The sequence below is a fragment of the Sinohyriopsis cumingii genome, chromosome 16 (genome assembly GCF_028554795.1).
Source record: "Sinohyriopsis cumingii isolate HCF-2022 chromosome 16, ASM2855479v2, whole genome shotgun sequence".
NCBI classification, from domain to species: Eukaryota; Metazoa; Mollusca; class Bivalvia; order Unionida; family Unionidae; genus Sinohyriopsis; species Sinohyriopsis cumingii.
This window is the reverse complement of record NC_142976.1, coordinates 42,697,872-42,725,673: the sequence shown is the minus strand read 5'-3', so window position 1 is coordinate 42,725,673 and position 27,802 is coordinate 42,697,872. Positions and strand designations below refer to the sequence as shown.

General features: G+C 34.3%; 1 protein-coding gene across 1 annotated transcript in view; it reads right to left on the bottom strand.

The window, feature by feature from the left end:
- Positions 1-19,807, bottom strand: part of LOC149780315 (charged multivesicular body protein 1a-like) — a 37,586-nt gene extending 17,779 nt beyond the window's left edge. The window contains exons 1-5 of the mRNA XM_089937157.1: positions 19,722-19,807; positions 11,974-11,993; positions 10,778-10,855; positions 9,454-9,600; positions 3,484-3,552 (exon numbers count right to left, since the gene is read on the bottom strand). Coding sequence (XP_089793283.1) covers positions 3,484-3,552; positions 9,454-9,600; positions 10,778-10,855; positions 11,974-11,993; positions 19,722-19,728 — 321 coding nt within the window. The 5' untranslated portion in view covers positions 19,729-19,807. The remainder of the gene's footprint in view (positions 1-3,483; positions 3,553-9,453; positions 9,601-10,777; positions 10,856-11,973; positions 11,994-19,721) is intronic.
- Positions 19,808-27,802: the final 7,995 nt, after the last annotated feature.

Genomic DNA, 27,802 nt, shown 5'->3' with positions numbered 1-27,802 from the left:
ATTCCCTAGATGTGTTGTATTATTGAAGAATAAAATAAATATCTGCTCAGTTGTTTTTGAATTTTTTTTGGCTCCTTAATAAGCTCATAATTGTTAAACTAATTATTGTTACTGAACCATCAACAATAAAGCCATTAGATCTTCTTTGTGTTTGTCTTCAATGTATCCTGTGAACTACTGTTGCTCAATCCAGGGCAAATAATAGCCAACAAATGCTTGTTCAGTCCTCTGGCATACTTAACCAAGAAAGGCTACAATGTTTTCCCAAATTTGCAAATGTGTACGCAATAATAATCAAAATAATCAAAATGATGCCATTTATCACAACGATCTACACGTTAGGCTTACAGCTGACAACTATTTCTATGTAAACCATCGACAATGTGCATGCCATACCTCATTCAACTTGTGATTTTTTAATTTGCCATTCATCATTTACCTCTTATTATGAATCAGTTTCTAAGATATGTCTTTGTTGAATATATCTGACAGTTTAGGTAAACGTCATGAAGATAATCATAATATTAATCTGTAATGTTCTGTGTTTGTGTCCCAGGATGAAAATGGAAAATACAACTCAAAACAAGGACTATAGAAACTGTAGTGTTTACAAAGTAGTTGTTGTAGGGCTTAATGCCATTTTTAAGCACAAGATAAGCTATACATGGTGGCCAGTATAATTGGTGGAGGAAGAACCTGGAAAAAACCCCAAAAGAACCACCAACCCACGTGAAGCTATTGGCAAGCTCTCTCACATACCCATAATGGCCAAGCCTGAGAGTCGAACCCATGCAGACAGAGGTGAGACGGCAGTGATCCATAATGGTAAACACTTTAGAACACTCGGCCACTCATGGCCCCCGCTTAAAAGTTGTGAAAATGTTTTTCTTATAAATAAATAAAAATAAAATGTTAATCATCAAAGGTTCTGTTAATGAATATGTTTTTCAAAGGTAAATGATTTTAATAATTTTGATGTCAGCAATATCAGTAAATCAATATGATGTGCAATGCTGTATAACATACAGAACAACCAATTCTCATCAGCTTTGGCTTTTTTTCTGGCAAAATCAGCCACACTTTAAGTAAAGATCTAACAGAAAAATCTTACTAAACTATCATTTTAAAACCGAGATGTGGAAATATATATTTTAAATATGAATGGATAGATCATGTGTCATTGATGGCCACGCACCTCTTTGTTTACACTGTTACTTATTCTATAAATGTTTACAGACAGTGAACTAAACTATGAAATTTACATGTGTAAACATTGCTGCCTTACAACCAAGCATCAGACAATGCAAAGCTTTTAAAAGTTTCTCACCTGAATTTATAAATCAATTAACTGACCCACCTATTTAAGAGACACAACAGACAGCTAATGCCTGCTCAGTCAATCATCATACAGTCCTGCTGAAACAAGTTTGTTGCTTGAATCCTGCACACCCCACCCCACCCCTGCTTCTTTTTCCTTTTTTATTTTATAGTCAAAATGCAAACAAGAGCTCCAAAGCACTCATGTACACCACCCACTGTAATGGTAAAGCTACATGCATACACAGCTTGAACTACTGTGAACCACTGACTGGAATGCCACCCACTGTAATGGTTAAGCTACATGCGTACATACTTGAACTACTGTGAACCACTGACTGGAATGCCACCCACTGTAATGGTAAAGCTACATGCATACATACTTGAACTACTGTGAACCACTGACTGGAATGTGTGTTTTGGGATTTTTAACAGCTTTAGTCATATCACTAAGTTGTCTGCATTGAGTCAGTTTATAGTGATGTCTAGCATTGGGACATCATGCCAAAGACATGTAGCATGAGTCCCATCCAGTCACATTATACTAACACCAGACTGACCAGTCCTAACACCAACCTCTTACTGCTGAGCTCCTAGCAAGGCACCTGCTAGTGTCAGTCTTTTATATGATTTGGTTGGGGTTCGAACCCATGACCTCCTGCATCCAAGGCATATGCTCTAACCACTTATGCCACCAGAGCAGTCAAATGGAACATAACCAGATAAGTTTTAGGGGTGGAGGGATTTGCATGCAGTGGTGCAAAGTTGTAGTCATAAATAAAATTTTCAATTAATATTACATTTATATTTTTTAATTTTTCCTTTGTCTTTAATGGAATGACTCAACTGTTTTTTTTAAAAAAATCAATCTTAACTCATAAGCTGTTTATCTGTGAAATTAATAAAACACTATTTCAAAAATATGTCTTGTAACTTATTTTACCTTTTTTGCTAACATTTCCTTGTGATATTTTGTTGTCATATTTTAGGGGCAAAATCTCAGATGTCATAAAGACAATTTCAATTTTCCATTCTTGCTTTTATATTATTTGTTCTGTTCTGAATAGATGGATTAGATGCAAGTGAGAAGCAGCAGTTTCACATCAACACACAAAGTTTTCGAAATCTAGATGTACACTACAATCTACCTTTCCAATGAGCAACAGTAATTAATAGCCTAACATGAAATGTACAGTGGATAAAAAGACAATAACATCATCTTTTCACAAGTTTGTCTTGTGTTCATAAGTGCATGGAAATCTACACAGGACTAAATTCATGTTAATCAATACAGGACTAAATTCATGGAAATCTACACAGGACTAAATTCATGGAAATCTACACAGGACTAAATTCGTGGGAAGTTGAAAGATTAATATAACATATCAATACTTTTTCAGGAATACGAAGCTTTCTGTTTGACTCTATACCATGAAACTACTATACATTCATAACTTAAAACATTTTTTCTGGTACTCCCACATACTGTGATTCCACTATTTATCCTGGATACATTTTGTGGATACTCATGGTTGCTACAAACAACAAATTTAAAGACATATCTAACTGTAGAAACAAGAACGTTTCTCCTATTGACAAATTTAATTACCTAAAAAAAATTCAGTTTGTTTTCAAAACAAAGAAAATCTGTACTCACAAAAATAAATGAATTCACACTTACCGGTGATAACGGTTTGTGGTGACATTTTTCAGTCACCCTGCATAAGCTTACTACCAGATAAATCAACAAAAGGATGAGGTAAATTTCAACATTTTTCTATTTAATGTGTTTTTTTGATTTATAACTGTCTTTGTTTAAAGACAGATATAAATTGATTTACATGGCTAATTCATAAATTATTCCAAACTGAGCTACAAGTGATGGACACTTTCACAAGTGATGTATACTTTCACAAGTGATGGATACTTTCACAAGTATGGATACTTTCACAAGTGATGGATACTTTCTTCATGTTCTGTAATCCCTAAAGATTTCAAATTTTCACATCTTGTACTCTTTGAAGAAAACTGATTACACATGTGACAACTGGAACTGAGTATCCCTTTTGGTACAAACAAAAGTGTACAAATAAAATGTATATTTTGGAATGTATTTTGTGATTATAAATTATCAAGATGAGCACCTAACCATCTGGAAATATTTACCTTCTGCAGGTCCATAGATGCCATAGCTTTGTCTAGAGCCTTGGTTACTTCCCCAATTTGTTTAGTCAACTAAAAGTAAAGAATTTATTCATTAGGGATGGGATTTGATTGATACAAATTTCAACAAAATGACAAAAGCCAGCAAGATGATAACAAAATATTAAATGTACAGTACTGGCTTTCTAAAATACTGAAGATCTACAAAAAAGAAAAATGTGTTACATCAACCAAATCATGTGTAGTAATTTTCAAATTTAAAAAAAAAATAATCTCAACTCGTGGAAACAAAATCATTGGGTTAATCACATGCCAAAAATGTTTCTCTTGCTTCCACAATTGTTGTCTTACAAAAAAAATTCAAAGTGGCATGTGTTACATATCACCTTTGCTGGTAGGGTTAGGTGTGGATAAAAACTAAGTTGAAAAGTCATGACTCATGAGTTAACTATGGATAAAAGCTAAGTTGAACAGTCATGACTAATGAGTTTACTATGAATAAAGGCCAAGCTGAATAGTTATAACTCATGAGTTTACTAGGGATAAAGGTTAAGTTGACTAGTCATGACTAAAGAGTTAAATATGGATAAAGGCCAAGCTGAAAAGTCATGACTAATGAGTTTGCCATGGATAAAGGCCAAGTTGAAAAGTCATGACTAATGAGTTTGCCATGGATAAAAGCCAAGTTGAAAAGTCATGACTAATGAGTTTGCCATGGATAAAGGATAAGCTGAATAGTCATGACTGGTGTAGTTAACTGTGGATAAGACTAAGACACATGTGTGAATTATTTTTTTTTTATCATGGCTTAGAAAAACACAACCAGGAACACCTCCAAACCTATACTTTGTAACGATTCTAAATTCAGATAAGGTAGCAAATGCAGAAAAGTTTTAACACGTATTTAATAGAAGACTTTCTTTGAAAAATGTTCAGTAATAAAGAAAATAAAATCACTCAGCTAATGAAAGCATATGTATTAGGTGAGGTTCAAATCTGGCTACATTATCGAATTGCATACACCAAGGTGGGGTTCAAATTTGGTAACAATGATGAAATGTAAATGGCTACCAAACTAAACAACATAACCCATGCTTTTTGGTAAGGTCACTTGCAGACTATTCAAAGCTTCTGAGGTCATGAAAGCACCCCTGCAGAGTACAAGTCAGCAGCAAGTCAACTAAAACTTGAAATTTTTTAACAATACAAACACAAAATCAAAAGTGAAAGTACTAATACAATACTAACAAAAAACATATTGTCTACTTTTGCAAATAATTTACATAAAAAACTATTTTCTTGAGACTTAAAGAATTGATTTAAATTGCTAAACTCCCTCTATAAGCCATAGTAAAATCTATCTGTTGTAATCCAACATGGCCACATATGATATCATTCTCACAAAGTCATTAAGTATCTTTACATGTGAACAATTTTATAGATGTGGGGGTCTTACACTGTGGGATTTTCCAATAATTGTATAAATGTGGGGGTCTTACACTGTGGGATGTTCCAACAATTTTATAAATGTGGGGATCTTACACTGAGATGTTCCAACAATTTTATAAATGTGGGGTCTTACACTGTGGGATGCTCTAACAATTTTATAAATGTGGGGGTCTTACAGTCTGAGATGTTCTAACAATTTTATAAATGTGGGGTCTTACACTGTGGGATGCTCTAACAATTTTATAAATGTGGGGGTCTTACACTGTGAGATGTTCCAACAATTTTATAAATGTGGGGGTCTTACACTGTGGGATGTTCCAACAATTTTATAAATGTGGGGGTCTTACACTGAGATGTTCCAACAATTTTATAAATGTGGGGTCTTACACTGTGGGATGCTCTAACAATTTTATAAATGTGGGGGTCTTACAGTCTGAGATGTTCTAACAATTTTGTAAATGTGGGGGTCTTACACTGTGAGATGTTCCAACAATTTTATAAATGTGGGGTCTTACACTGTGGGATGCTCTAACAATTTCATAAATGTGGGGGTTTTACACTGTGAGATGTTCCAACAATTTTATAAATGTGGGGGTCTTACACTGTGGGATGTTCCAACATGGCTCAGACCTAGAGCAAGTGTAATCTGCAATTGTAATTGTTTGTAACTGATTACTAAGTAATCACAAATAATTGAAATTATAGTTTGAAAACAGTCTTCATGCATATGAAACTAGCCTGTAAGCACTGATTAGATTATGAATGATAACAAAAGGTATGGGGCTCTAAGGCTAGTACTGACCAGTTGGAAAAGGTAATGTTCACCAACTCAAAATAATCCAGAATTCTAACAAATAATGTTTTAATAAACATTCAAACACACTGTGCAGTCAAATGTAAACATTAGTAAGTATTTTCAAGGTGTGGAGCTACCACAAAAATGGCAGAAATCAGATGATGACAAATGAGCACGATCTCAAATATGATTAACAGAAAAGACAAAGAAAGTACCAGAAATGCTGAATTAACAGAAATTGTTGAAGTATGACCTAGGAGAGGCTGTGATGTTGTGCACTTTATGGATGCAATATTCACAGAAACTAATTCTTTTTCAATCAGAATATGCTTCTTCAATAATACATACCTGATCATAATACCTTAGAACTACTACCACCTTGCAAATCCAGCCCTCCCAGCTAAAACAGTTTAACTAAAAAGCAAAAAATTATCTGTCCATCTAGGTAGCAGTTAGGGTGATCTCCCCTAAACACACTTCAGTTATTACTGGAGTGGAAGTCACATTCTATATGGAAGAAACTGTGGAGAGGCTGGGAGAGTGTATGTGTTTTATGATCTGGTAAGTATTATAAGTAAGTATCACCAGAAAAATTGATTACTTCTTCAAATACATTACCTAATCATAAAAAATTAGGAGAATATATAAGAGGTGGAAGGAGTTACATCTTACCCCAGAGAGGCCATCTCCGGTCCCCTAAGGTATGTGAGACACCTCTGGATAACCTAACTGAATAAATTCTAAAGACAATGAACTCTGACCTGCATCCCAAAGCATGGAAAATGTCAGTTTGGGAACAGTTTCTCTCAAATGGAATGCTTGTGGTGACTCCTAACATTGTGAGCCAAAATGCTTTGATTTGAGAATTATTTCTGTGCAATTACCCCATTTTATTGTGCACCAAAGTGCCTGTGCCGATGCATCATCTTTTCCCTCTTGAGGGGTAAGGAGAGGTGGGATCTAACTTAGTGCACTGTATCGATACTTTACAAGTATCACTTACAAGCTTACACAGGATCATGTACATGATTTTGAGATGAAGCTTCCAGAGTATGCAGTGATTTTGTTACAAAGATCTGATGCCCCACAAATGGGAGTCTGTTCTTCACAATGAAAGCATAGGCTGTCATGATTGATTCTGAACTATCTTGTCCGAACTGCAGGTTATTTGGGTCAACTGGTAGATTTAGTATTTTGTAGATAAAAACTGGAGAAGGTTGACAGTGCCTGCCAACCAATGGCCTTGCATCTTTGATACAGATATGACAGCCAAAGGCACAGGTTACAAAGACTGCTGCTATCTCATAAACAAAGATCTATTCTGGTGATATGTCAGATCATGCCATGTGTATTACCCACTTCAACGATGAAAGGGCTAGTGGGATTATGTCTTCTTGCCCAGGTTTAACTGGAAAAAAAGATGTGTCTTTGAGCTCCGCACATTGATTCAGTCTGCTTTAGATGAAGTCTGAGTACACATACTGGGTCCTGTCTGAAATCTTCTTTGGTTGTCTCAATGCAGAAGAAAGGTAGTATAATTACTTTCTGATTGCCTGCTGATGGCAACCAATTCCTTGTGATGAAACTGAGTTACATCATAAGGACTGCCGAGCCATCTAACTAAAACTGAAGGTAGGTTGGGTAAACAGAGAGGGCATGTAATGCACAGACTCTGCATGCCAAAACAAGCACTATCAGTAAAAAAGGTTTTGTATGAAAGAAGCTTATGTGAGGTCATGGCTAAAGGCTCAAATCTGTTTGAATTCAGCTAAGTTAAATTCTCAGGTAAGTTTCCACTAAGGAAATAATGTCAGTGATTTAGGCCTGTACAAATCAAAGTTGGACAACAAGTCAGAGAGGTCTTTTTTATGAATAAGATCCTCCCTGTCATGATGATGGAACATGTCAAATATCACAAAATGGTTACCCTTAATAGTAATTATATTAAAGCCAACTGTTTCTCCTCAAAGAGCCAAAGAAAAAGGTCAGCTACCTGTGGAACAAAGGCACTCAAAGGAACAAGGTTTTGACTTTGCACCAGTCCCTGAAAATGTGCCACTTCCCTCCATAATCCTTTAAAGTGGAGAGCCTTCTAACATTCTGTCATGCACAATTCTTTCCATGACTTTAGTTGAATTGTTTCTGCTGAAAGGGTCTCTGGACATGAAAAAAGGGTGAAGGAGAAGACAGTCCAGGCAAGGATGGAACATGTGGATCTCAGGCTGTTTGACCTAGGTAGATTTATTGCTGGATCAAGAAGATCACTGATTAAGTTGTATGGAACAGAGATATGACAGAGAGTAGTTTCATAAAGACCCATGAACTATATTCAAGCCAGGAGTGAGCATGAAACTGCAGGAATTTGAATAAGGACATATGGATGGGAATGTGGGAATATATGTCTGTCTGATCAACTTGATATAAAAGTCTCTAATTGAAAACCATACGTATATATGATCATCCATTCATAAGGACATATGGATGTGAATGTGGGAATATATGTCTGTCTGATCAACTTGATACAAAAGTCTCTAATTGAAAACCCCATGTATACATGACCATCCATTCATGAGGACATATGGATAGGAATGTGGGAATAAATGTCTGTCTGATCAACTTGATACAAAAGTCTCTAATTGAAAACCCCATGTATATATGACCATCCATTCATGAGGACATATGGATGGGAATGTGGGAATAAACGTCTGTCTGATCAACTTGATATAAAAGTCTCTAATTGAAAACTCCATGTATATATGACCATCCATTCACGAGAATTAGAGAATTAGAGATAACACAATTTTGAAGACGGCTGCTTGGACATACAATGATCACCATTTTCACTGGTTCAATTTTTTCTTTTCAATATATGTGTTTGTAAAGTTTACTGGTAATCCTCCCATGCAGTGTAGGAGGATTAGTAATAACTAACACATGCTAATGGACAACAGACACAGGATGATGGACAAAAGATGAAAGTCCATCTATGACCAGTAGAACTAAAAAATCAATAGAATGAGCATATTTGACTTGGACAAGTATTATTTGCCAATTTTCAGGAACAGTTACCTATATGTAAGGTTATGATCTAATACAGTCAACAATGCTATGAAACAGTTTTCCTGATTCAAGACCAAGTTGTGGACATTTTTTTATCAAATATAATGAGCATTTTAATACTATCAACTTTCAGGGCAAGATAAACACTTGTTGAGAAAATTAGTTGTCCATTATAAAACCTGACCTAAAAAACTCACTTCTCTAAATGTTCTGTCTAAAAGGGGCAAAATGAAGTGAATTGTTTCCTAAATAGTACTAAAAATTTGAATCCAGCATGTACCCAGGATAATTATTAAAATTCAACTTAAATTATTCACTTTTTCTTAAACCATGAGGAGAAAACTTAACTTGCCATCAAGCACTTGTACAGGTAGTAATACAACTACAAGCTTTTGAATTTGTTAAATTATCAGCTGTCAGTGATGCCAGTGAGGAGAACAATCAACCATCTACTCAAAGATTATAGAAAATAACTATTTTTGCAATACATCAAGGGATTTCAATACAAATTTTGGTCCAAATGTTGAAAAAATAGAAATCTGAATTGGCCAAAAAAGATTTATGATTGGCAACAAAATTCACTGCAACATGGTAGAGGGTAGTGTAAGTCCTGACAAGTACATTCTTCAATTACTGTGGATGCATTAATAATGTATAAAATATAATACCCCTTTCATGGCAACTGCAGTCTTGACTTTGGCTGCAACACCATCCACTTTTGCTGCAAAACGAAGATAGGTGAGGGATTCATGCTTTTTTCTGATAGCATTCTCTGCATAGATCCTGGCTGCGTCTGGATTCTTTTGCTGTAAAGCCTGGTAGAAATAGGGAGTAATGATTAAGTGTATTTGTAATTCATTTCACATATGGGCAATCTTGCAAAGAGGGCTTTATCACCTTTTTGTACATAATTTTTGGACAACATAATTTTGTTCTTCATAAAATCAACACAACTTTCTTTTAGGAAAATCTAATGGTTGATAAATACTTAATATTACATTATACTTTACAGCAGAGGTGGGCAAACTTTCCAGTGCAAGTGCCGCATACACAAATTTACACCTTGTCGCGGACAACATAGTTCATTAAGTAAATAAATTAATATTTGAAATAGGAAAAACAAAAGGTTTTTCTAAATAACATCTAATTAATTTTCAGTTGTTAATATCTGAAAACTTAAACTAAAACTTCAAAAGAAGCACATTTATTTGATAAACAGAGTAACATAAACAAAGTCATTGCGAATGATGACTTGTTCCTAGGCTGCATGAAAACCCTTGGCAGGCTGCATGTGGCCCGTGGGCTGTAGTATGCTCACCCCTGATTTAAAGCCTGAACATAAGCAAAATGTACACATAATTGTGAGACATCACATCAATTAGCATATACTGAGGATAGAACTTATAAATTATGTAGAAATTTTTAAAAAATTATTTTCTTTTTCTAACATGAAAAAGAATAGAAAGTAACCTTTCTAATGATGAAAACAAATATTGATGTGAATATTTGAACTTGCATATGTACATTATCTGATTTTCTTTACACATAACCTATAAGTGATTACCTACTGCTATTATTACAATCATTTTAAAAAGAATGTACAGGAGAACAGCAAGAATGCTACACAGCATCTACTTATTCCATTCTGTGCATGCTTAGTACATTCAGAAATCTAAGACCATAATCTTGTACTGTTTATCAGAAACCCACTTTACCTATTACAGCTGGACTGGTTTTGTATAATAATTCAAACTGATAGCCTCAGCATCAATTAGCAAAATTAACCTCTGAAATTTTCCATTCTGCTGCAGTTTTTCCTATTCAAGTAGGTAAATGAGCTGTAAAGGATATGTTAAGGAGCTATGATTATTTCAGTCCTTCATAATTTCTTTTTCGTTTTTTTCAATTTCAAGAAGTATTAAGAATTTGAGGTCTAAAGGTTTGGTAAGTCATTGAGGAGTTAATTCCCTTGTTCTGAAAAGTGTGCTCTACCTTTTTAATTTTTGATTGTTCCTTTTTCTGTTCCTTCTCTGCCTTATTAGCCAGTCTCTCTAACTGCTTGGTTGTGAACTGAAATTCAAATGAATGAAAGGTAACATTGTTTAATAAAACAAAATAAATGTTGCTGTGAAAAGAAATATCTGGTAGAATATCTTCTTGTTGTCATTGCTGTTGTTGCTATCTCTTTTGACTGACAATTTTTTTCTTCTCATTCTTATCTAACTTGCACTGATATGGATGACTTTAAACTATATACACTCTATTTTATAATCTACCTTATATAAGTAAAATGCAGACCTAAAGTTTTGCTTTGTTCCTGTTCCACAAACTGTAACATTTCTAATTTATCAAAACTTGATTATAGGAACCATTTTCAGTTTCCATAACAAGTCTGGATATTCGAGGTTTTACTATGATTATCATGATTTAATGTGAATGAATATACCACAGATTCTCTGTTCAAAGCCAATGATGGGAAACATGGTAGATCTATTAGTAGGGTGTTGGGCTCATCATCCAAGGATCACAAATACAATACCTGACCAGGACAACCCTGGTCAGTTTCTCTGTGTGTCCTTAGCTACCATTTCCTTGACATCATATAGCCAATGATGTGTTAAAATGCAACTAAAACTTACAAAACAATAAATCAAATCCAATATACGTTTTTGGACATAACATCCAACAAACTTATTAAATTTCATGAACTTTAGGTGTTTCTTCTCCTTAAAGTTTGTAAAACATTCTCAAACTATTTGTGAAATTTTACGCATTGCATGCATGGTCTAAAGTTTTTACTTATTACCTAAACCACTGCACATGTTGCCAACTAATATCCATGTACCGCAATAATAAGATTTATGAAATTCATGAAAGAGCATCACATATCAATGTTCAACACGGGACAAATGAACTTTTCATGAAACCAATATAAAGGATAAGAAAAATTTAGGAGCCAAAGACATGTGAAAATGAACAAGTTCCAAGATATACTGTTACATTTTTTTCTGGAAAATAACAAAAAATAATAAATTAGTTTTGTAATGCTCTGGCAAAGGAAGTCAAAAAAGGGTAACATGGCAATTTTCACATCCACTGGCAGCAAGGGAATTTCTTCACCTTGATACCATGACCAGCTTTAGCAACATTTCAATACATCTGAATATTTATATCCATATGTAACTCACCCTCAACTGGAAAATAGTATCTGAAAGAGAAAATAAATTACTTTAAAAAAATTAAATTAGCAAATAATATAACTTTAACAAAAAAGAATCAATTGTGAACTTATTTTTCATGGGATACCAATTTTCATGCACTTCATTAATAAACAATAAGTTTAAAAGCCCAGTGAATAATGATCTATCTGTTGAAACCCACTTCTACAAACATACATTTAAGTATGAAAAAATGTCACCAGGGAGTGGTGCAAAAGTATGAAAATTGATACCTGACAAAATTAATGAATTCACAGAATTTGCTCAAGAAACACATATCTTTATATAATTAATATAAAGATCACAGGTTTCATACAATTTCTGCATCTGATGTCCCTAAATTTGAAAAACATGCCTACTACTTTTCTTTATGACATGTCCATCCATGTCTATGTTGGTTGTAGCAATGGCCAAAGTTGCCAAAGGTAATAAAAACTATAAATTAATGTCCACACTTTTAACAACATATTTAGCAATTAAAACATTAAAGGTTTCTGGTAATTCACCAACTTGCAATCTTAAGTCTTTGATGGCTGCCACTGTTTATTTTGAGGTTGAAATAGGCACCCAGTTTATCTAAATACAGTTGAGTCAATAAATGAGTAATATGATATGGAAAGTAATTCAGAATAGACTGGAATATAAATGCTCTAGATAATAAGTGAACACTAAAATTAAAAGGCAACATGATCTGGAACAGAATATTCCCAAGTGCAGCTCATTTAAGGTGAATCAATCACGCTAACAATTGCATGAGTGACTCCAGCACTTTTATAACATTTATTACAATAATGTAACTGTCCAAGGAAATTACAAGTAGATGTATGATATAATACAGTACTGAAGACAAAGTTAAAGTGGCAAAACTGTCAAAGCAAGTAAGTTTATCTCAATTATTTAGCAATACTAATATATAATTTTCATTTGTCACCCAACTCGGGAGGGTGAATTAAGTAGAATATACTATTTTTATTTGTACACTTAAAATGTTGTTTCTCCCCCAAAAATATGGAGGATTTGGGATACAGTGTCCCCTGCCCTTGGGATTTTAAGTGCAACAATGATGTTGCAGGGTTCTTTTAACAATACCGCAAATGTCAGAATAGCTATAAAACCTTTAAAGATGATTTCTACAACTATTTACCCAGAATGCTTGATTTTCTCACAAAGCAATTGATTTTAACTGTGAATAAAATCCATATGACATAAAAAGTATTGCACCATGATTGAACTATCTGGGAGACATTAAGCACCTCTGTACAATAATCAAGATAAAAGGGTTTGTTAAATTCACAGGAGCACTGGCAGTTTGGGGTGGGGGAATATCCCCTGGGCTCAGTCGAGATGCAACACTGTTTATCCATTATTTCTCTGACTGACATTAGCTTTTCAAAGTCTTTCTAGTTCGTCTGCCTTGGCTGCAGTAAGTTGACACAGGTCTCACAAGTCCAAAAACATTTACAGATCTGGACAAGTATTAACTAGATCCGGGGCAAGATGACTCAATTTTCCCTTTGGAGATTGAACTTGCCAAAATATATGACAAAATAATTTCTGAAGAAATTTTTTAAATAAGATAAATATAATATTTACAAATTGTCTGAGTTTTCTACAAAGTGAGTGGATATAAATAGTCATGTGATATTGATCTGGATTTTTTTTACACATCAGTACAAGATGTGGATTAATTCTGGCTTCCAATCAGTTTCTTCCATTGCACTTTAGGTGAAACCTTGTCTATACCAACTCCTGACATACTAAATACGACAAGCCACCCTGCCAATCACTACAGATCAAAATCTGCAATCCCAGATAAAAGCGATGATTATAAGTTCAAACAATACTTTTGCACAGTCGTTACTGTACTCCAATGCTCTATTCTTTAGACAAATAAAGCATGCAGGCTTTACAAGCAACTCTACATAAATAAATTAATCCATTTTCTTTCAGCAATATGTTGAACCAGTTCTTACTGAAGGTCATGGTCATATGACATGAGCAAGGTGATCCTTTGGACATTATTTCCTTTGTGAGTGATTAGGTAAAAATTTACACCTCGATAAATACCCAGCCATTATCTTTTAATCCCATATTAAAATACCAGATGTCTTTTCTTCAAACTGTGTTAGGTTTATTCTTAACTAAACAATTTACTTTCTTTTCTTTTACGTCTTTTATTTTGCTCATCATATACTTATGGCAATAATTAAAGTCATTTAAAAGATATGACATACTATACAAATGACATCTCCAAAATATGATGTAACATTGTCTACCCCATGCATCATTTTGTCCACCAAATGAGAAATGTAGTGAAATCCATGTTGATATCAAAATGGAGTAACGTCTAATTCAAACAGGTCAAAAGGCACAATGAAATTCAAATTTTCCTTGACTGTTTTACTTAGTAGCCAGGGGTCATGCTACCAGGCGAAATGGGTGACTAAGTCACCTAAAAAATGTAAACTTCACCTTCTTCTGTTAGGAAAACAAAAATGACTTCGCTCTGTTATTTTTTTAAAAGTGTGTATGTGTGTGTGTGTGGGTGATTTGGATTTTTAACATAGCTTTAACAATTTTTCAGTCATATCGCTACGATGTCTGCAGTGTGATAGTTTATAGTGATGTCTAGCTTTGGGGCATCATGCCACAGACATGTAGCACGATGTCCCACCCTGTCACATTATCCTGACACCAGGCTGACCAGTCCTAACACTAACCTCTAAATGCTGAGCACATTTTTGACAGTCTTTGGTATGATTCAGCCAGGGATCAAACCCACAACCTTTCATATCCGAGGAGGATGCTCTAACCACTAGGCCACCATAGCAGTTATTTTTTTTAAATGGTACATTGACCGACCATATATTTTGAGATGCCCCCTCGCCTTAGCCAGGTTAGTTCTAGTGTTGTGTTGTAGCAAAATGTATTCATCAAGCCATCAGTAGCTAGGCCTTGTTTTTATATAAATTAAGCCAACAAACAAGCTTTTGCACATTCATAGGCATGTGTTTTAATAGCTGGTTGACCATTTACCCTTTGGGGCCCTGAGTGGCCGAGTGGTCTAAAGCGCTCACTGTTCCGGATCACTGCCATTTCACCTCTGTCTGCATGGGTTCGAGTCCAAGGTCTGGCTAGCGTGGGTATGTGGGAAAGCCTGCCAGTAGCTTCTCATGGGTCGGTGGTTCTTCCCTGGGTTTTCCAGGGTTCTTCCTCCACCAGTTATACTGGCTGCCATGTATAGCCTATCTTGTGCTGAAAAATGGCGTTAAACCCTAGAACAACAACAACAACAACCATTTACCCTTTCCCAAGTAAGTTAGCAGCAGTATCACAGCCCAATTTCCCACATGTTATCCCTCAATGATAAAACATGCAAACTTGTTTTCGAAGCTTTAACAATAGTATGTAAATAGCAATTTGTGTTTTAAGATCAGAATCGGTGATCTGGATATTTTAACTGCCTCTTCTACACTACTTGTCATAAAATTAGTTTGAAACTGTAAGTGAACCAGTAACAGGTAAATAATGGCAGACATCGCTATGTGTGGGAAGTACTTAGTCCTACAATGTAAGATAGCACATTATTTTTGTTTTAGTGCTAGAACAAAAATATCAGGTGATGTGTCTTACCTTGTAGGATTAGGAAGTACCAGTTTATTAGTTTGTAAATCATGGGGCAAATGTATTCAGAAAAATATACAATTCATATAAAGCAAAGTCTAGGTATTATGTTATTTAAGATTTTTAAATTGCAATTATGTAGGTCAGAAACGTATGGGACAGTGCTATGTTGTGGAATTTGTGAGAATGGAGAAGTGTTGTAAAGTCCAAGTTGTTTTCTGACTTAACTTGTATTTGTGAAAATACAGAAAAAAGCAGTGAAGCAGATACTGTTAAACACATTAACCCCTAGAGGTTTTTGTTGTTTTCGCCTGAAATTCAAGTAGGAAACACATTTTGAAAGCTATTTCTGAATAAATCCTAATAAATCAACTTCCAGATGATTTTCCAATAACATAATGTCTAGTTGTGTTAGAAACGTCATTCTTCATTGGCTATTTGGCTCGTGCATGAGCAGAAGGGTAAAAGTAGGAGTTTTTTTTGCTTAATGGACGAATTATTTTCGTATAGAGACCACTCTTTATTCCAAATGCCCATCTTATCCTACTTTTTGCAAAGGTTCATCTGTCTGTTTGCAGTTCATATCAGTCTACCTTAGATCTGAGACCAAAAAGTATAAATTCTGGACACAAAATCAGATTTGGACCACGGGCACATTTTGGGTGGAAAAAAATTGGGTCCAAAAAATTAGGTTTATCCCTCTGTATTTTGTAGTGCAACTAGAACTTCCAGATTATTTGGTATCGTTGTAGAGCTACATCTGTCTGCCTCTCTATAATACCACACACTTTAGTGTATCATACATGACCTTTATGCTACAAAGACCTGCAGTATACATTACTATCTCCTGCACTGTAAACTCGTCACCAGGGATTAATGTGTTAACCAATGCCTAAAATTACTGCAAGTACGTATACAAATCAACCATAAATTTGCAATCCTATCAATGGACCATTGTAATGAAGCAAAGTGAGTGATTACATATTACGAAAACCCCTCCTTCTAAAACTATATGCACTCACGTCTGCGTTGATTTGGTTGGAAAGAAGGATTTAGTTCATATACTGACTGTAAAGGAGCCATGTTTGTAATTTTATGCAATTTAGTGTGTTATGTATGAATAGTTATGATAATGTTTTATCCGCAACAAAGAAATAAGGAATATCAGTATGATTTGAAGACGTGTGCATTAGCCCTCATGTACATGGTACAAGGGTTGTTTCAAACTCATTTAGAAATCTTTGAAAGTGCTGTCATTGAGAAAATATATGAAACAAATAAAGAAAATTGAAAAAATTTATTAAGGGTAGTTGATTAAGCATTTTTACTAACTTGCAAATACAAAAATATAATCTGGTTACTCAGTTAAATTTGTTACAATGTAGTTTCTATTAGCTTTTAGTCATATGGCCAAAAGAACATGGCTAACTTTCGACTTGAAAATAAAGTATTGCTTAAATCCAATGTTAAATACAAATATGCATACTGGGAAATAGAGGGCATAATTCAAATATGAGATCACACATTATATATATATATATATGTTTCCACTCAGTATTGTCATCATGCATCAGATCTAAATAACTCGCATGTAAAGCTAATGACAGGAAGTTCACACAGTCCTGAAGATTAAAAATGTGAAAAGTAACTCTATTCAGGGTTAAACAAAATTGATGATTTTTCTTACATGTAAATATGAATGAAAGTGATCAAATCCCATTCATACAATATTCAATTCATAATTTAAATAATAATAATAATACAAGCTGAACTGATCACATGATTAAAGTTATCCAACTTATAGGGGCCATAATGGATGTATTTTTTACCTGGTGATTTTTGTGTCAGTGTGGGTTCTTAGATCTGAGTATAAAGGCAAGTTGTTAATGAGCCCATCCCTTCAAATTCATATAAGGTGCTTCCTAGACATGGGGTATACAATTTAAGTTTATGTTAATCTTACTTAATTACAAATATGCCATGTAATATAACATAAATCATCATCATTTAATCGATCAACTACAAAATGGGCATGCAAAGATCTTGCTTAAATTTATGAAATTAACATTTTAACCCCAATTTATTTATTTTTTACTTTGACAGTGAACTTCTCAACTGCCATGGTAATCAGACATTCTCTTAAGAGCACATCCCATTGGAGGCCACCTCGGAATAGCTATCACTTTGGTGTATGCATTCTCTGAAGAAAAAAGATTCACCATGACCAATATCTCACATGTTGATCGCTCATGAAGCATTATATAATCTGAACTACTGATGCATGAAAGTAGCATCACTCCAAGGCAAGAACAATATATCTTAACCATATAGCAAAGCCTATATATCAACAGGAACTAAATAATGTGTGGGATGGTTATAACACATTGCACTTGCCTTGAGGTGATGCTGCTTTCCATGCATTTGTCAGCAATTCAAATTTGAGGTCAATAGCAGATGGATGCATGCATCTTCTGTTCTGACAGGGATTATTACCCAATAAAAGGCAGAGGTCTGAAGAATTTAATGCCATGCCATGGCTCAAAAGAAGAGGGATTAAACTAACTGTCCACATACAAAGGTCATTAAAAAATAAAATTAATTAGTAGCAAGCAGCTCAATAATCCACCTGATCAACAAAGCTGATGCTCCAGCATAAATCATGCCTTATCCATTTGTATTCCACCACCAAACATGTTAGCAAAAAAAAGTGGAGAACAACTCGCTGGTCCTTAGCTACCATGTAGTCAACGCTATGGGCTGATCACATTATCACATAATGGAGGAAATAAAACTATCGTTAAACTCAAAAAGAACAATTGGGTAAAATTATACTCTCTAAGCAGAATCATATTTTAAAGGAACTTCAGCTTATGGCGAAGTTACTAAGCCAATAGAAGATAAAATATATTTGATATAGTTACACTAACTGCATTTTGTCTGCCATGACAGATAATGTTAAATTCTTGTGGTAACTGTCATATTCCAAATAAGGCTTGCTATAACATATTTGGATATTCTATTATACATTATTCAATGCATGCCATTTACTATGATCTGTTTATGTTTCCAAATATGGATGCAGTGTCCTTATATGGTACCAAAAAAAAGCAAGACTGAAAATGGAAGCAGTTATTAGATGAATTAATGTGGTGGAAGAACTAAAAATATGACATATGAAAAAGTTAAATGCTATTAAATGTATTTCTACAATGAAATTCAGCAATTCTGGTATAAAATAAAAGGCCTACTTAATTTTTATCAGTATACATATGGAACAACTTTAAAACTTGCTGACAATATGCTGAAAAAGTGCCAGGTGTGAATCATACTCAGCTGCTCTGCTGATATATAGAGCCTTGTTTTATAACACCATTCAAATACATATAGCCTTGTTTTAGAACACCATTTAAGAAGTAGGTGTACTAATATTTCTTTAATGAAACTACTGACAAAGGCGATTTGACAGCTCTGTTTTGTTAATGGTACTTATCATAACTTTAATCAATGGACTATTCTAGAAACGAGAAAATGTCAGTGAGCAGTCTGTCTGCTTGTTTACATTGGAGCTTCCGTTTGTTTTGAAACGCCAATAAGTCGAGTGTTAGGGCACATTTGACGACAGTCAGGTTAGAAATTATAAATCAATGAATGAAACGATTAACATTTGCATTTTTATATCTTTGATGTTTTTCGTTTTTCAAATCGAGGGGGAGGGTACAAACAAACGGCAAGGGGTGCGACTATAATAGAGGTCCCCACCCCAACACCAATCACTCCCGTTATGAATCAAATCGCTGATCCCCCACTTTTCCCCAAGCGTCAAGGAAAAGTGACCAACGAGTCGTTCTCATTTTTCATACTCCTCGTGAGTGTGCCAAAGCACGATCAAAAATGTTTGAAAATGATGACAACTGGCAGACAAACGTTTTGCTCGTCCATAATAAGTGAGGAAAAAAAAAACGAGAAACCCGACCCAAAACCTAATGGAATACTTCGTTATTTATGCTGAAATTAAATTGTTTAAACATGGGGGAACGTTTTCAAAGATACATTTATGCGAGACAAAATTAACATGGCAACGTATCATGAATTACCATCCATTTCACCTTACGTCTTGTACCGAACTCCAGTGATTAATTTGCACAAGTTTATAGTTACAATACCGGATACAATATCTCTACAGACAGCGATTGGTTGAAATTTGCATGTTGGATCATCTTTACCAGCAATACGGGAAGATAGCCATGGTATACCAAAGGATGTAAACAAATATTCATAACTTCCTGTTTCTATTTTTGTTCAAGTTCACATGTTTTACAAACTATTTTCAGACAAGAGTTATCTGTTGCAAGGACTGACCAGAATCAGGATATTACAAGGTAAGATTGTTACGTAAATTTATTAGCTATCTCTAACTTTAATGAATAATATTATATATCTGTTTCCTAATTTGGCCAAGAGTAACTGTTATGTCATTGTTCTCTTAGCAAATAAAGACAACCTTGCATGATAACATATTCACCGCAGCAAGAGGCAGATAATGCCTCTGTTAGGTCATACTCCTTGGAGCCTGCTTATTCATATTCCTTTCTGGACGTCATATCTTCGTAATAAATAAACAAATATACTTTCAATTGTAACGTAACAATGATTACTTTTTATTCATGACTAAACAATTATAAAATAAAATAAAAACATTCACAAGTGACCTTAAGGAACTATATTGTTGCTAATATTAAGGTGACGTCATCTGCACAGAAAGAGACAAAGAAACAAAGAAAAGAAAAGAAGCATGCATATGCATATTCATGTTGATGTAACAGTAACTAAAGACCGTTTCAAGCCCTCGATTCTGGGAGGTTTTTTTTTTGCGTCTCTCTTTGTTTATGTTTTAATGTTTCAGAATATTATAGAAATGAAAAGTAGCCGTCAGTGTTCCTTATCGTTGTGAATATATTGTTTTTATGTTGAGATAGTTATCACATTGTCAAAGACGTATTGTATGCACAAGTGGTTTAATAGTAAGTTATTTAACATTAACATTGAGCTGATATATGCCCGACCCGATTCTTGTACCGAATAAATTATTATTATTATTATTATTATTATTATTATTATTATTATTATTATTATTATTGTTGTTGTTGTTGTTGTTTTTGTTGTTGTTGTTGGTTTTGATGATGATGATGACGTGGTTGTTGTTGTTTTTAAAACATTGCTAGCAACAGATTTATCAAGTAGGTGATATCAAACTATCCCAAGCTTTTGTTGAAAGTAACAAATATTAAATCGAAGAGACTGGTGTTCATCTTCCGCAGTCTACAAGTCTGTGTGTGTTACTTTTGGCCCTTTTGCATCTCTTGTTGATCCAATGAATTTTAATAACCTTTTAAATTTTAGATTCGCTGCATGATATAAGTGCTGACGATTAAATAATTTATTTTTTTTTGTGGGGGGCAATGTTACGTTTTAGACTTGGCGTATAATGTTTGATTAAGATTTGTAATGGGTGCTTTCGTCCTTGTCAGTTTTGTACAGTGTTGTAAGTCTCCACTTTCTCTTGGCTTTGTAATCATGCTTTTTATGCCCTTTCATGATGCGAATTTGTATCTGCAAATCTGCGAAATAGAAGCTCCAGTCATCAAATATACAATGGCAAAACAATAAAAATTGACTTAAAATGAACTTAAGTTTCGGGTGAAGACCTGCTTGTATGAACCTTTGATACATTTTAGGAATAAATTAAATAAATTGTAAGCAATAATTAGGCCAGGGGAATTATGATTCGATTACTCGTTCATAGATGTCGCTCCTTTAACTTTTCTTTCAAAAGATACATGCCTCTCTGTCTAACTATATTTCTCTCTATCTCTCTCTCTTTCTCTCTATCTATCTATCTATCTATCTATATATATATATATATATATATATATATATATATATATATATATATATATATATATATATATATATATATATACCCATTTTTATCCCTAATTGACCAATCGCTTCGACTGTCTGTTTGTTTGTCAGTATGGATTGTCTGTTTCATTTATGTAAGTGCCATATTTTATACGTGATGGTGGGGGGGGGGGGGCAGGTAGGGTAGAGAGCTACGACAAATCTTAAATATCGTAAAGTTCCTTCACGTTCTGCACTGGTTCAAGCTGGAACACATGATGAGAAAGAGTAACAAAGGATTTTACAAAAACCACAGTCTACACAATATTTCATCGACTTCTCTTATCTCACCACTCTTCTCAAATTGTTCATTGTCGCGCATGCAGCAAATTTCCATTACAATGAGACGCGAAGATCTTACTTTACCCAATATCTCACGTTTCATGATAAATTAAATGTACTCAGGGCTTCATTTTGTATTATGTAATGATATAGCACAAAATAATACGATGGTCTGTGACGTGAATTTATCTAAATACATGAATGTGTTGCATTTAGATTTTGGCAATCTTTGTTTTAGACGTGGCGGATAATGTTTGATGAAGATTTGTAATGGGTGCTTTCGTCCTTGTCAGTTTTGTACAGTGTTGTAAGTCTCCACTTTCTCTTGGTTTTGTAATTATGCTTTTTATGCCCTTTCATTATGTGAATTTGTATCTGCAAATCTGCGAAATAGAAGCTCCAGTCATCAAATATACAATGGCAAAACAATAAATATTGACTTAAAATGAACTTAAGTTTCGGGTGAAGACCTGCTTGTATGAACCTTTGATACATTTCAGGAATAAATTAAATAAACTGTAAGCAATAATTAGGCCGGGGGAATTATGATTCGATCACTCGTTCATAGATGTCGCTCCTTTCACTTTTCGTTCAAAAGATACACGCCTCTCTGTCCAACTATATTTCTCTCTCTCTCTCTCTCTCTCTCTCTCTCTCTCTCTCTCTCTCTCTCTCTATATATATATATATATATATATATATATATATATATATATATACCCATTTTTATCCTTAATTGACTAATCACTTCGACTGTCTGTTTGTTTGTCAGTATGTATGTCTATTTCATTTATGTAAGTGCCATATTTTATACGTGATGGGGGGGGGGGGAGGGGTCGGGTATGGGAGAGATCTACGGCAAATCTTAAATTTCGTAAAGTTCCTTCACGTTCTGCACTGGTTCAAGCTGGAACACATGATGAGAAAGAGTAACAAAGGATTTTACAAAAAACACAGTCTACACAATATTTCATCGACTTCTCTTATCTCACCACTCTTCTCAAATTGTTCATTGTCGCGCATGCAGCGAATTTCCATTACAAATGAGACGCGAAGATCTTACTTTACCCAGTATCTCACGTTTCATGATAATAAAATGTACTCAGGGCTTCATTTTGTATTATGTAATGATATAGCACAAAATAATACGATGGTCTGTGATGTGGATTTATCTAAATACACGAATGTGTTGCATTTAGATCGCATCTTATAACGTTGGAAGAGGGCTTAAAAAGGCAAGTGCATCTTTATTTTGTTAATCGGTTCTTTGAGAAATGAAGAAAACGTTTGACTAGGTAGTATATATAAGTACGGTTACCAGTCGGTATAGGAGTTTCCGTTAACATTTTTATACATAATATATATATATATATATATATATATATATATATATATATATATATATATATATATATATATATATATATATATGATATTTTAAGTGGTATATATAAAATATAAATAGGAATTCCAGCACATGTGTGTGTCTGGGTGGGTCGGTGAGATTTAAATAAACTGTTAAAATTACATAATTGTAAGCATCGTAACCTTTCAGTTTTAAAAAAAATTAGATTTGTATACGGCTATCAGCACGTATAACAGTTACCATCAATTTGATATATGTGTTTTAACAATTAGAACGCAGTAACTAAACTATATGATATTAGGGTTGAGTGAAACGTTCAATATTACGAAGAAATTTCACTAATAAATGATACAGGACTAAAACAAATGTCATCAGTGTAAACTAGTGAGAATAGAAATGACGTTTATTTAGACCATAACTGCTTACGAGAGAAGCAAAACAAAAAAAAAAATTATTCTAACACCTCTGACCGGGAAAAAAGAACGGAATAAAAAGTGCTGGTGCTTGAGAGAAGTTAAGATTTCGTCACTGTTTCGCTAATTAAAGTCTAACATTGATAACAAAAACATTACAAAATAAACACAGATAATCTAGTATATAACAAGTAACAATAGCCCATTCAGAGATTTCAAAGGCTATCAGTAAATTAAATGAGCCCACATAGAAGCCCACAAGACTATCAGTGAGTTACATTGGCCTACTCAAGAGCTCCTAAGACTGTCACTAAAGCACATTAGCCCACGCAGAAGCTCCCAAGACTATCACGACATTTTTAACATATCACGTGAAACAATTACCACAACTAGTAACACATTACAAGATCATCGAATTAATAGTAAATTTATTTAAGTTTTAATTGATCAGATGAAGCTACACAAGTTGAAAGACCGCTACTTCTCTTATGAAATATTTCACTAGAGAGGCAACCAATTATTCCACTGATATGGTTTCAAGGCTACATTCAAATAATTTGAAACATTATTTACACATGAACACAGTAGTAATATTATGACTTACCTGTAATTATACTGTGCCGCTTTTTTTAATGGGAAAATATGATGAGTTTGTCTGAGTAATACTGCACGGCCTTGGGAGTGTAACCTTTTTAGTATATACTCATTTTGTTTTCCTACCTAACGCTTAATTCATTATTAAAGTAATACACTACAAGAAACAAAGTGTGTGTGTGTGTGTGTGTGTGTGTGTGTGTTTGATTTGGATTTTTTACATAGCTTTAACAATTTTCAGTCATATCGCTACGATGTCTGCATTGTGGCAGTTTATAGTGGTGTCTAGCACTGGGACATCATGCCGCAGACATGTAACATGATGACCCACCTAGTCACATTATCCTGACACCAGATTAATCAGTCCCAACACTAACCTCTTGATGCTGAGCGCCTAGCGTTGCAGCTTCTAGTACCATTTCTATAAGTCCTTGGTATGAGTCGGCCGAGGTTAGAACCCACGACCTCCTGCATGCGAGGCTGACGATCTAACCTCTGGCCACCGGAGCGGTCAAGAAACAAAGCAATTGAATTTATGTTGTATTCCAAAATAAATACAACCGTATATTGTTCAGTACACGGTTACAGTATTAATACGTATATAGCACAGCCCAGCGATCCTTGAACTTCGTCACGCGCGCCATTTGGTCTGGAATTAATGGTTTGGGTTGGGTTTTTTGGGGGGTTGATCCAACTCATTTTTGCTTTCCTGCTTGTGATGAGCTGGATTTTTTGTATAGCTGAGTCAATCCGTACGATGTACGGTGATTTGTGCAGTGGACTGGCTAGGATCATAATGTGCGAAACATATTAAATCTTTTAACTGAAATTATGAAGAAGCTATGGAATATCACATTCATTTCCTTTTGAGAGCAGTAAGGAGAATTTGGTTTCTGTTGGAAATGTAGTTAAAATTACAGTACAATTTCGCGGTGTGTATCAGGTTTTGGAACGAATGATATTGGTCATGCCAATCGAATTTGCAGAACGTACATTTTGAGGAAATTCAAGATGCATATATGTATGTATATTTATGGCCATTCGTATTACCAGCTAAAGAAGACATATTTTTGCCCTGTCACTTACATGCTCACTGTTGGAGGAACCCCAGCTATGAACTACATGATTTTTTTCGCTAGCCTAACATTGTATCAAAATAGTTCCACGGAGAAAACTGGAAAGCAGCTGTTGTGTGACAACCCATTTATCCAGCGGAAATAATACTTTTTCGTCCTCTTGACTTATTGGCTCTGATGCTCTTAGTTTCCTTCCAAATCCTTCAGTTGCATTTCTTTTTCTGGAATTTAGCGTTTTGACTGATTTGTAAAATGGGATGTCATTAATAGACATGCGATAACCCATGGTTTGAATATGCTTTTCTATGCTTTTTTTTTTTAATAGACCATAGAGATCATTGGCCATAGTCTGAACCATTCTATGTGCGAAAAATTACGAATATTTCTCCACATTGCTGTTTAAATGATCACAATGGTATTTTCAATTACTGCCTCTCTCACTTTTGTTGTTTACATTGCTGATATCACATTCATTCGTGTGCTTGTTTGAAAATTTTGTTTGTGACTCAGTGAACTCGTCCACACCGTTAACTTTATCTCTACTTTAAGATGGATGAAACAGCTTGTTTAGTTCATTTACAAACAAATCTAATCAACCAAAAGCTAAGGGGTCTAATACTTAAACATAAATGTACATGGTTTGTTTACAAAGTATTTCCTACCAATCCGGTGGCCTAGTGGTTAGAGCGTCCGCCTCAGATGCGGGAGGTCGTGGGTTCGATCCCCGGCCGAGTCATACCAAAGACTTACAACAATGGTACTAACAGCTCCCTCGCTTGGCGCTCAGCATTAAGAGGTTAGTGTTAGGACTGGTTTGCCCGGTGTCAGGATAATGTGACTGGGTGGGACATTGTACTACATGTCTGCGGCATGATGCCCCAGTGCTAGACATCACTATAAACTGCCACACTGCATACATCGTAGTGATATGACTGAAAAATTGTTAAAGCTACATTAAAAGTCCAAAACACACACACACACACACAGTAGTTCCAGATACACGATACTTTTTAGACACATGTCGTGCAGTATGAAGTCGTGTACTATCGAAAAATACTGAACAATTCTGACAATGTTAAGTCAACGGAGAAATAATTTGCATGTAATAATAATAATAAGATTATTTATTATGAAAGTTTGAACAACATGCGGTTTAAGATACGCATACACATAATTCTTCTAAAAGTATTGACTATTTTAACTTTTAATATTGTTTATTTTTTAACTATTAATAGTAATGCTTTAAAGAAAACGTTTAATAGTATTGATCACATAACTTGCAATAGTACTGATATTTAACTTTAATAATATTATTTTGCTTTAGATATTATCTCCTCTTACTGAAAGTTCTATGTAAAATAAATTACCAGACTAGATTGAAAATAAAAAGGCAATTCATATCTTGAAGAACAAGCACAGTGGATCCTGTTATTTTCACTGGAATAAATAGTATAAACAGTGACAATATATCCTAGTTGGCTCTACATAATAACAGTGATCAGATAAATGACATGTCAATCATAGAACAAACATTTAATATTTCAGTGAATGAATAATATGGGATTCGAAGGTAAAGAATTAATGTAACATTCAAATAATTAGATAAACCTATAAATAGCCCATACGTAGCCATCCAGAGAGGAAAGAATTAATATAATTAATATAATATTCATATAATTAGATAAATTCATAAGTAGCTCCAACATTGCAATCAAGAGCTTTTTTAAGGTTGCTGTCTTCACAAGTCAGAGCTACCAAAACCAAAAGATTCTCCTTCTTCTTAAAGTATTTGTATCATTATTGAAATTTAAGATTATCATCCGATCATAAAATACTATGTTACAACATGAATAATATAATTCCTTTAATAATGGTGTGATAAGTTTTGTAATATCGATCACCAAAATAAACATTTCTTTTTTATTATGACTTTTAATCTACTGATAAAACACAAATTAACCTCAAAGCGTGCAGCATCATAAACATACATACATACATACATACATACAAGCGTTTAGGTCATAAGCTTGTTCTGCTTGTTCTTGATTTGCTTTATTCCACTATTTGCATCATCAAACGCTTCCGTTTCGTTTGTGCCTCGTTTGTTTTATTGCAGAATTAATCTTATTGGCTGCGCTTTAATCTTTTATTTTAGAAACTGGATTGTTTAATTCGAGCTTTTCTTTCTTTATTTTGAAAATGACTTATTTTGCTTTTTTTCCATATTTTTGGCGGCGATTCTCTTCCATAGACGTCAACAGAGCAAATTGTAATCAATTGATACAACTTTCAAGATACAATGAGACAGCTTAATCACATATTTGAGGGTAGATGTCAATCTGTAGGAATACATGGATTCATTTTAACGATTCAGAGAAACAAAATCAGAACTAATTATAGGATGTTTGCATCATGAAAAGATTAGTACTGTTCTGAAGACGTTATGAATTATTTTAATGTTCATAATAGAACGTACTACCATC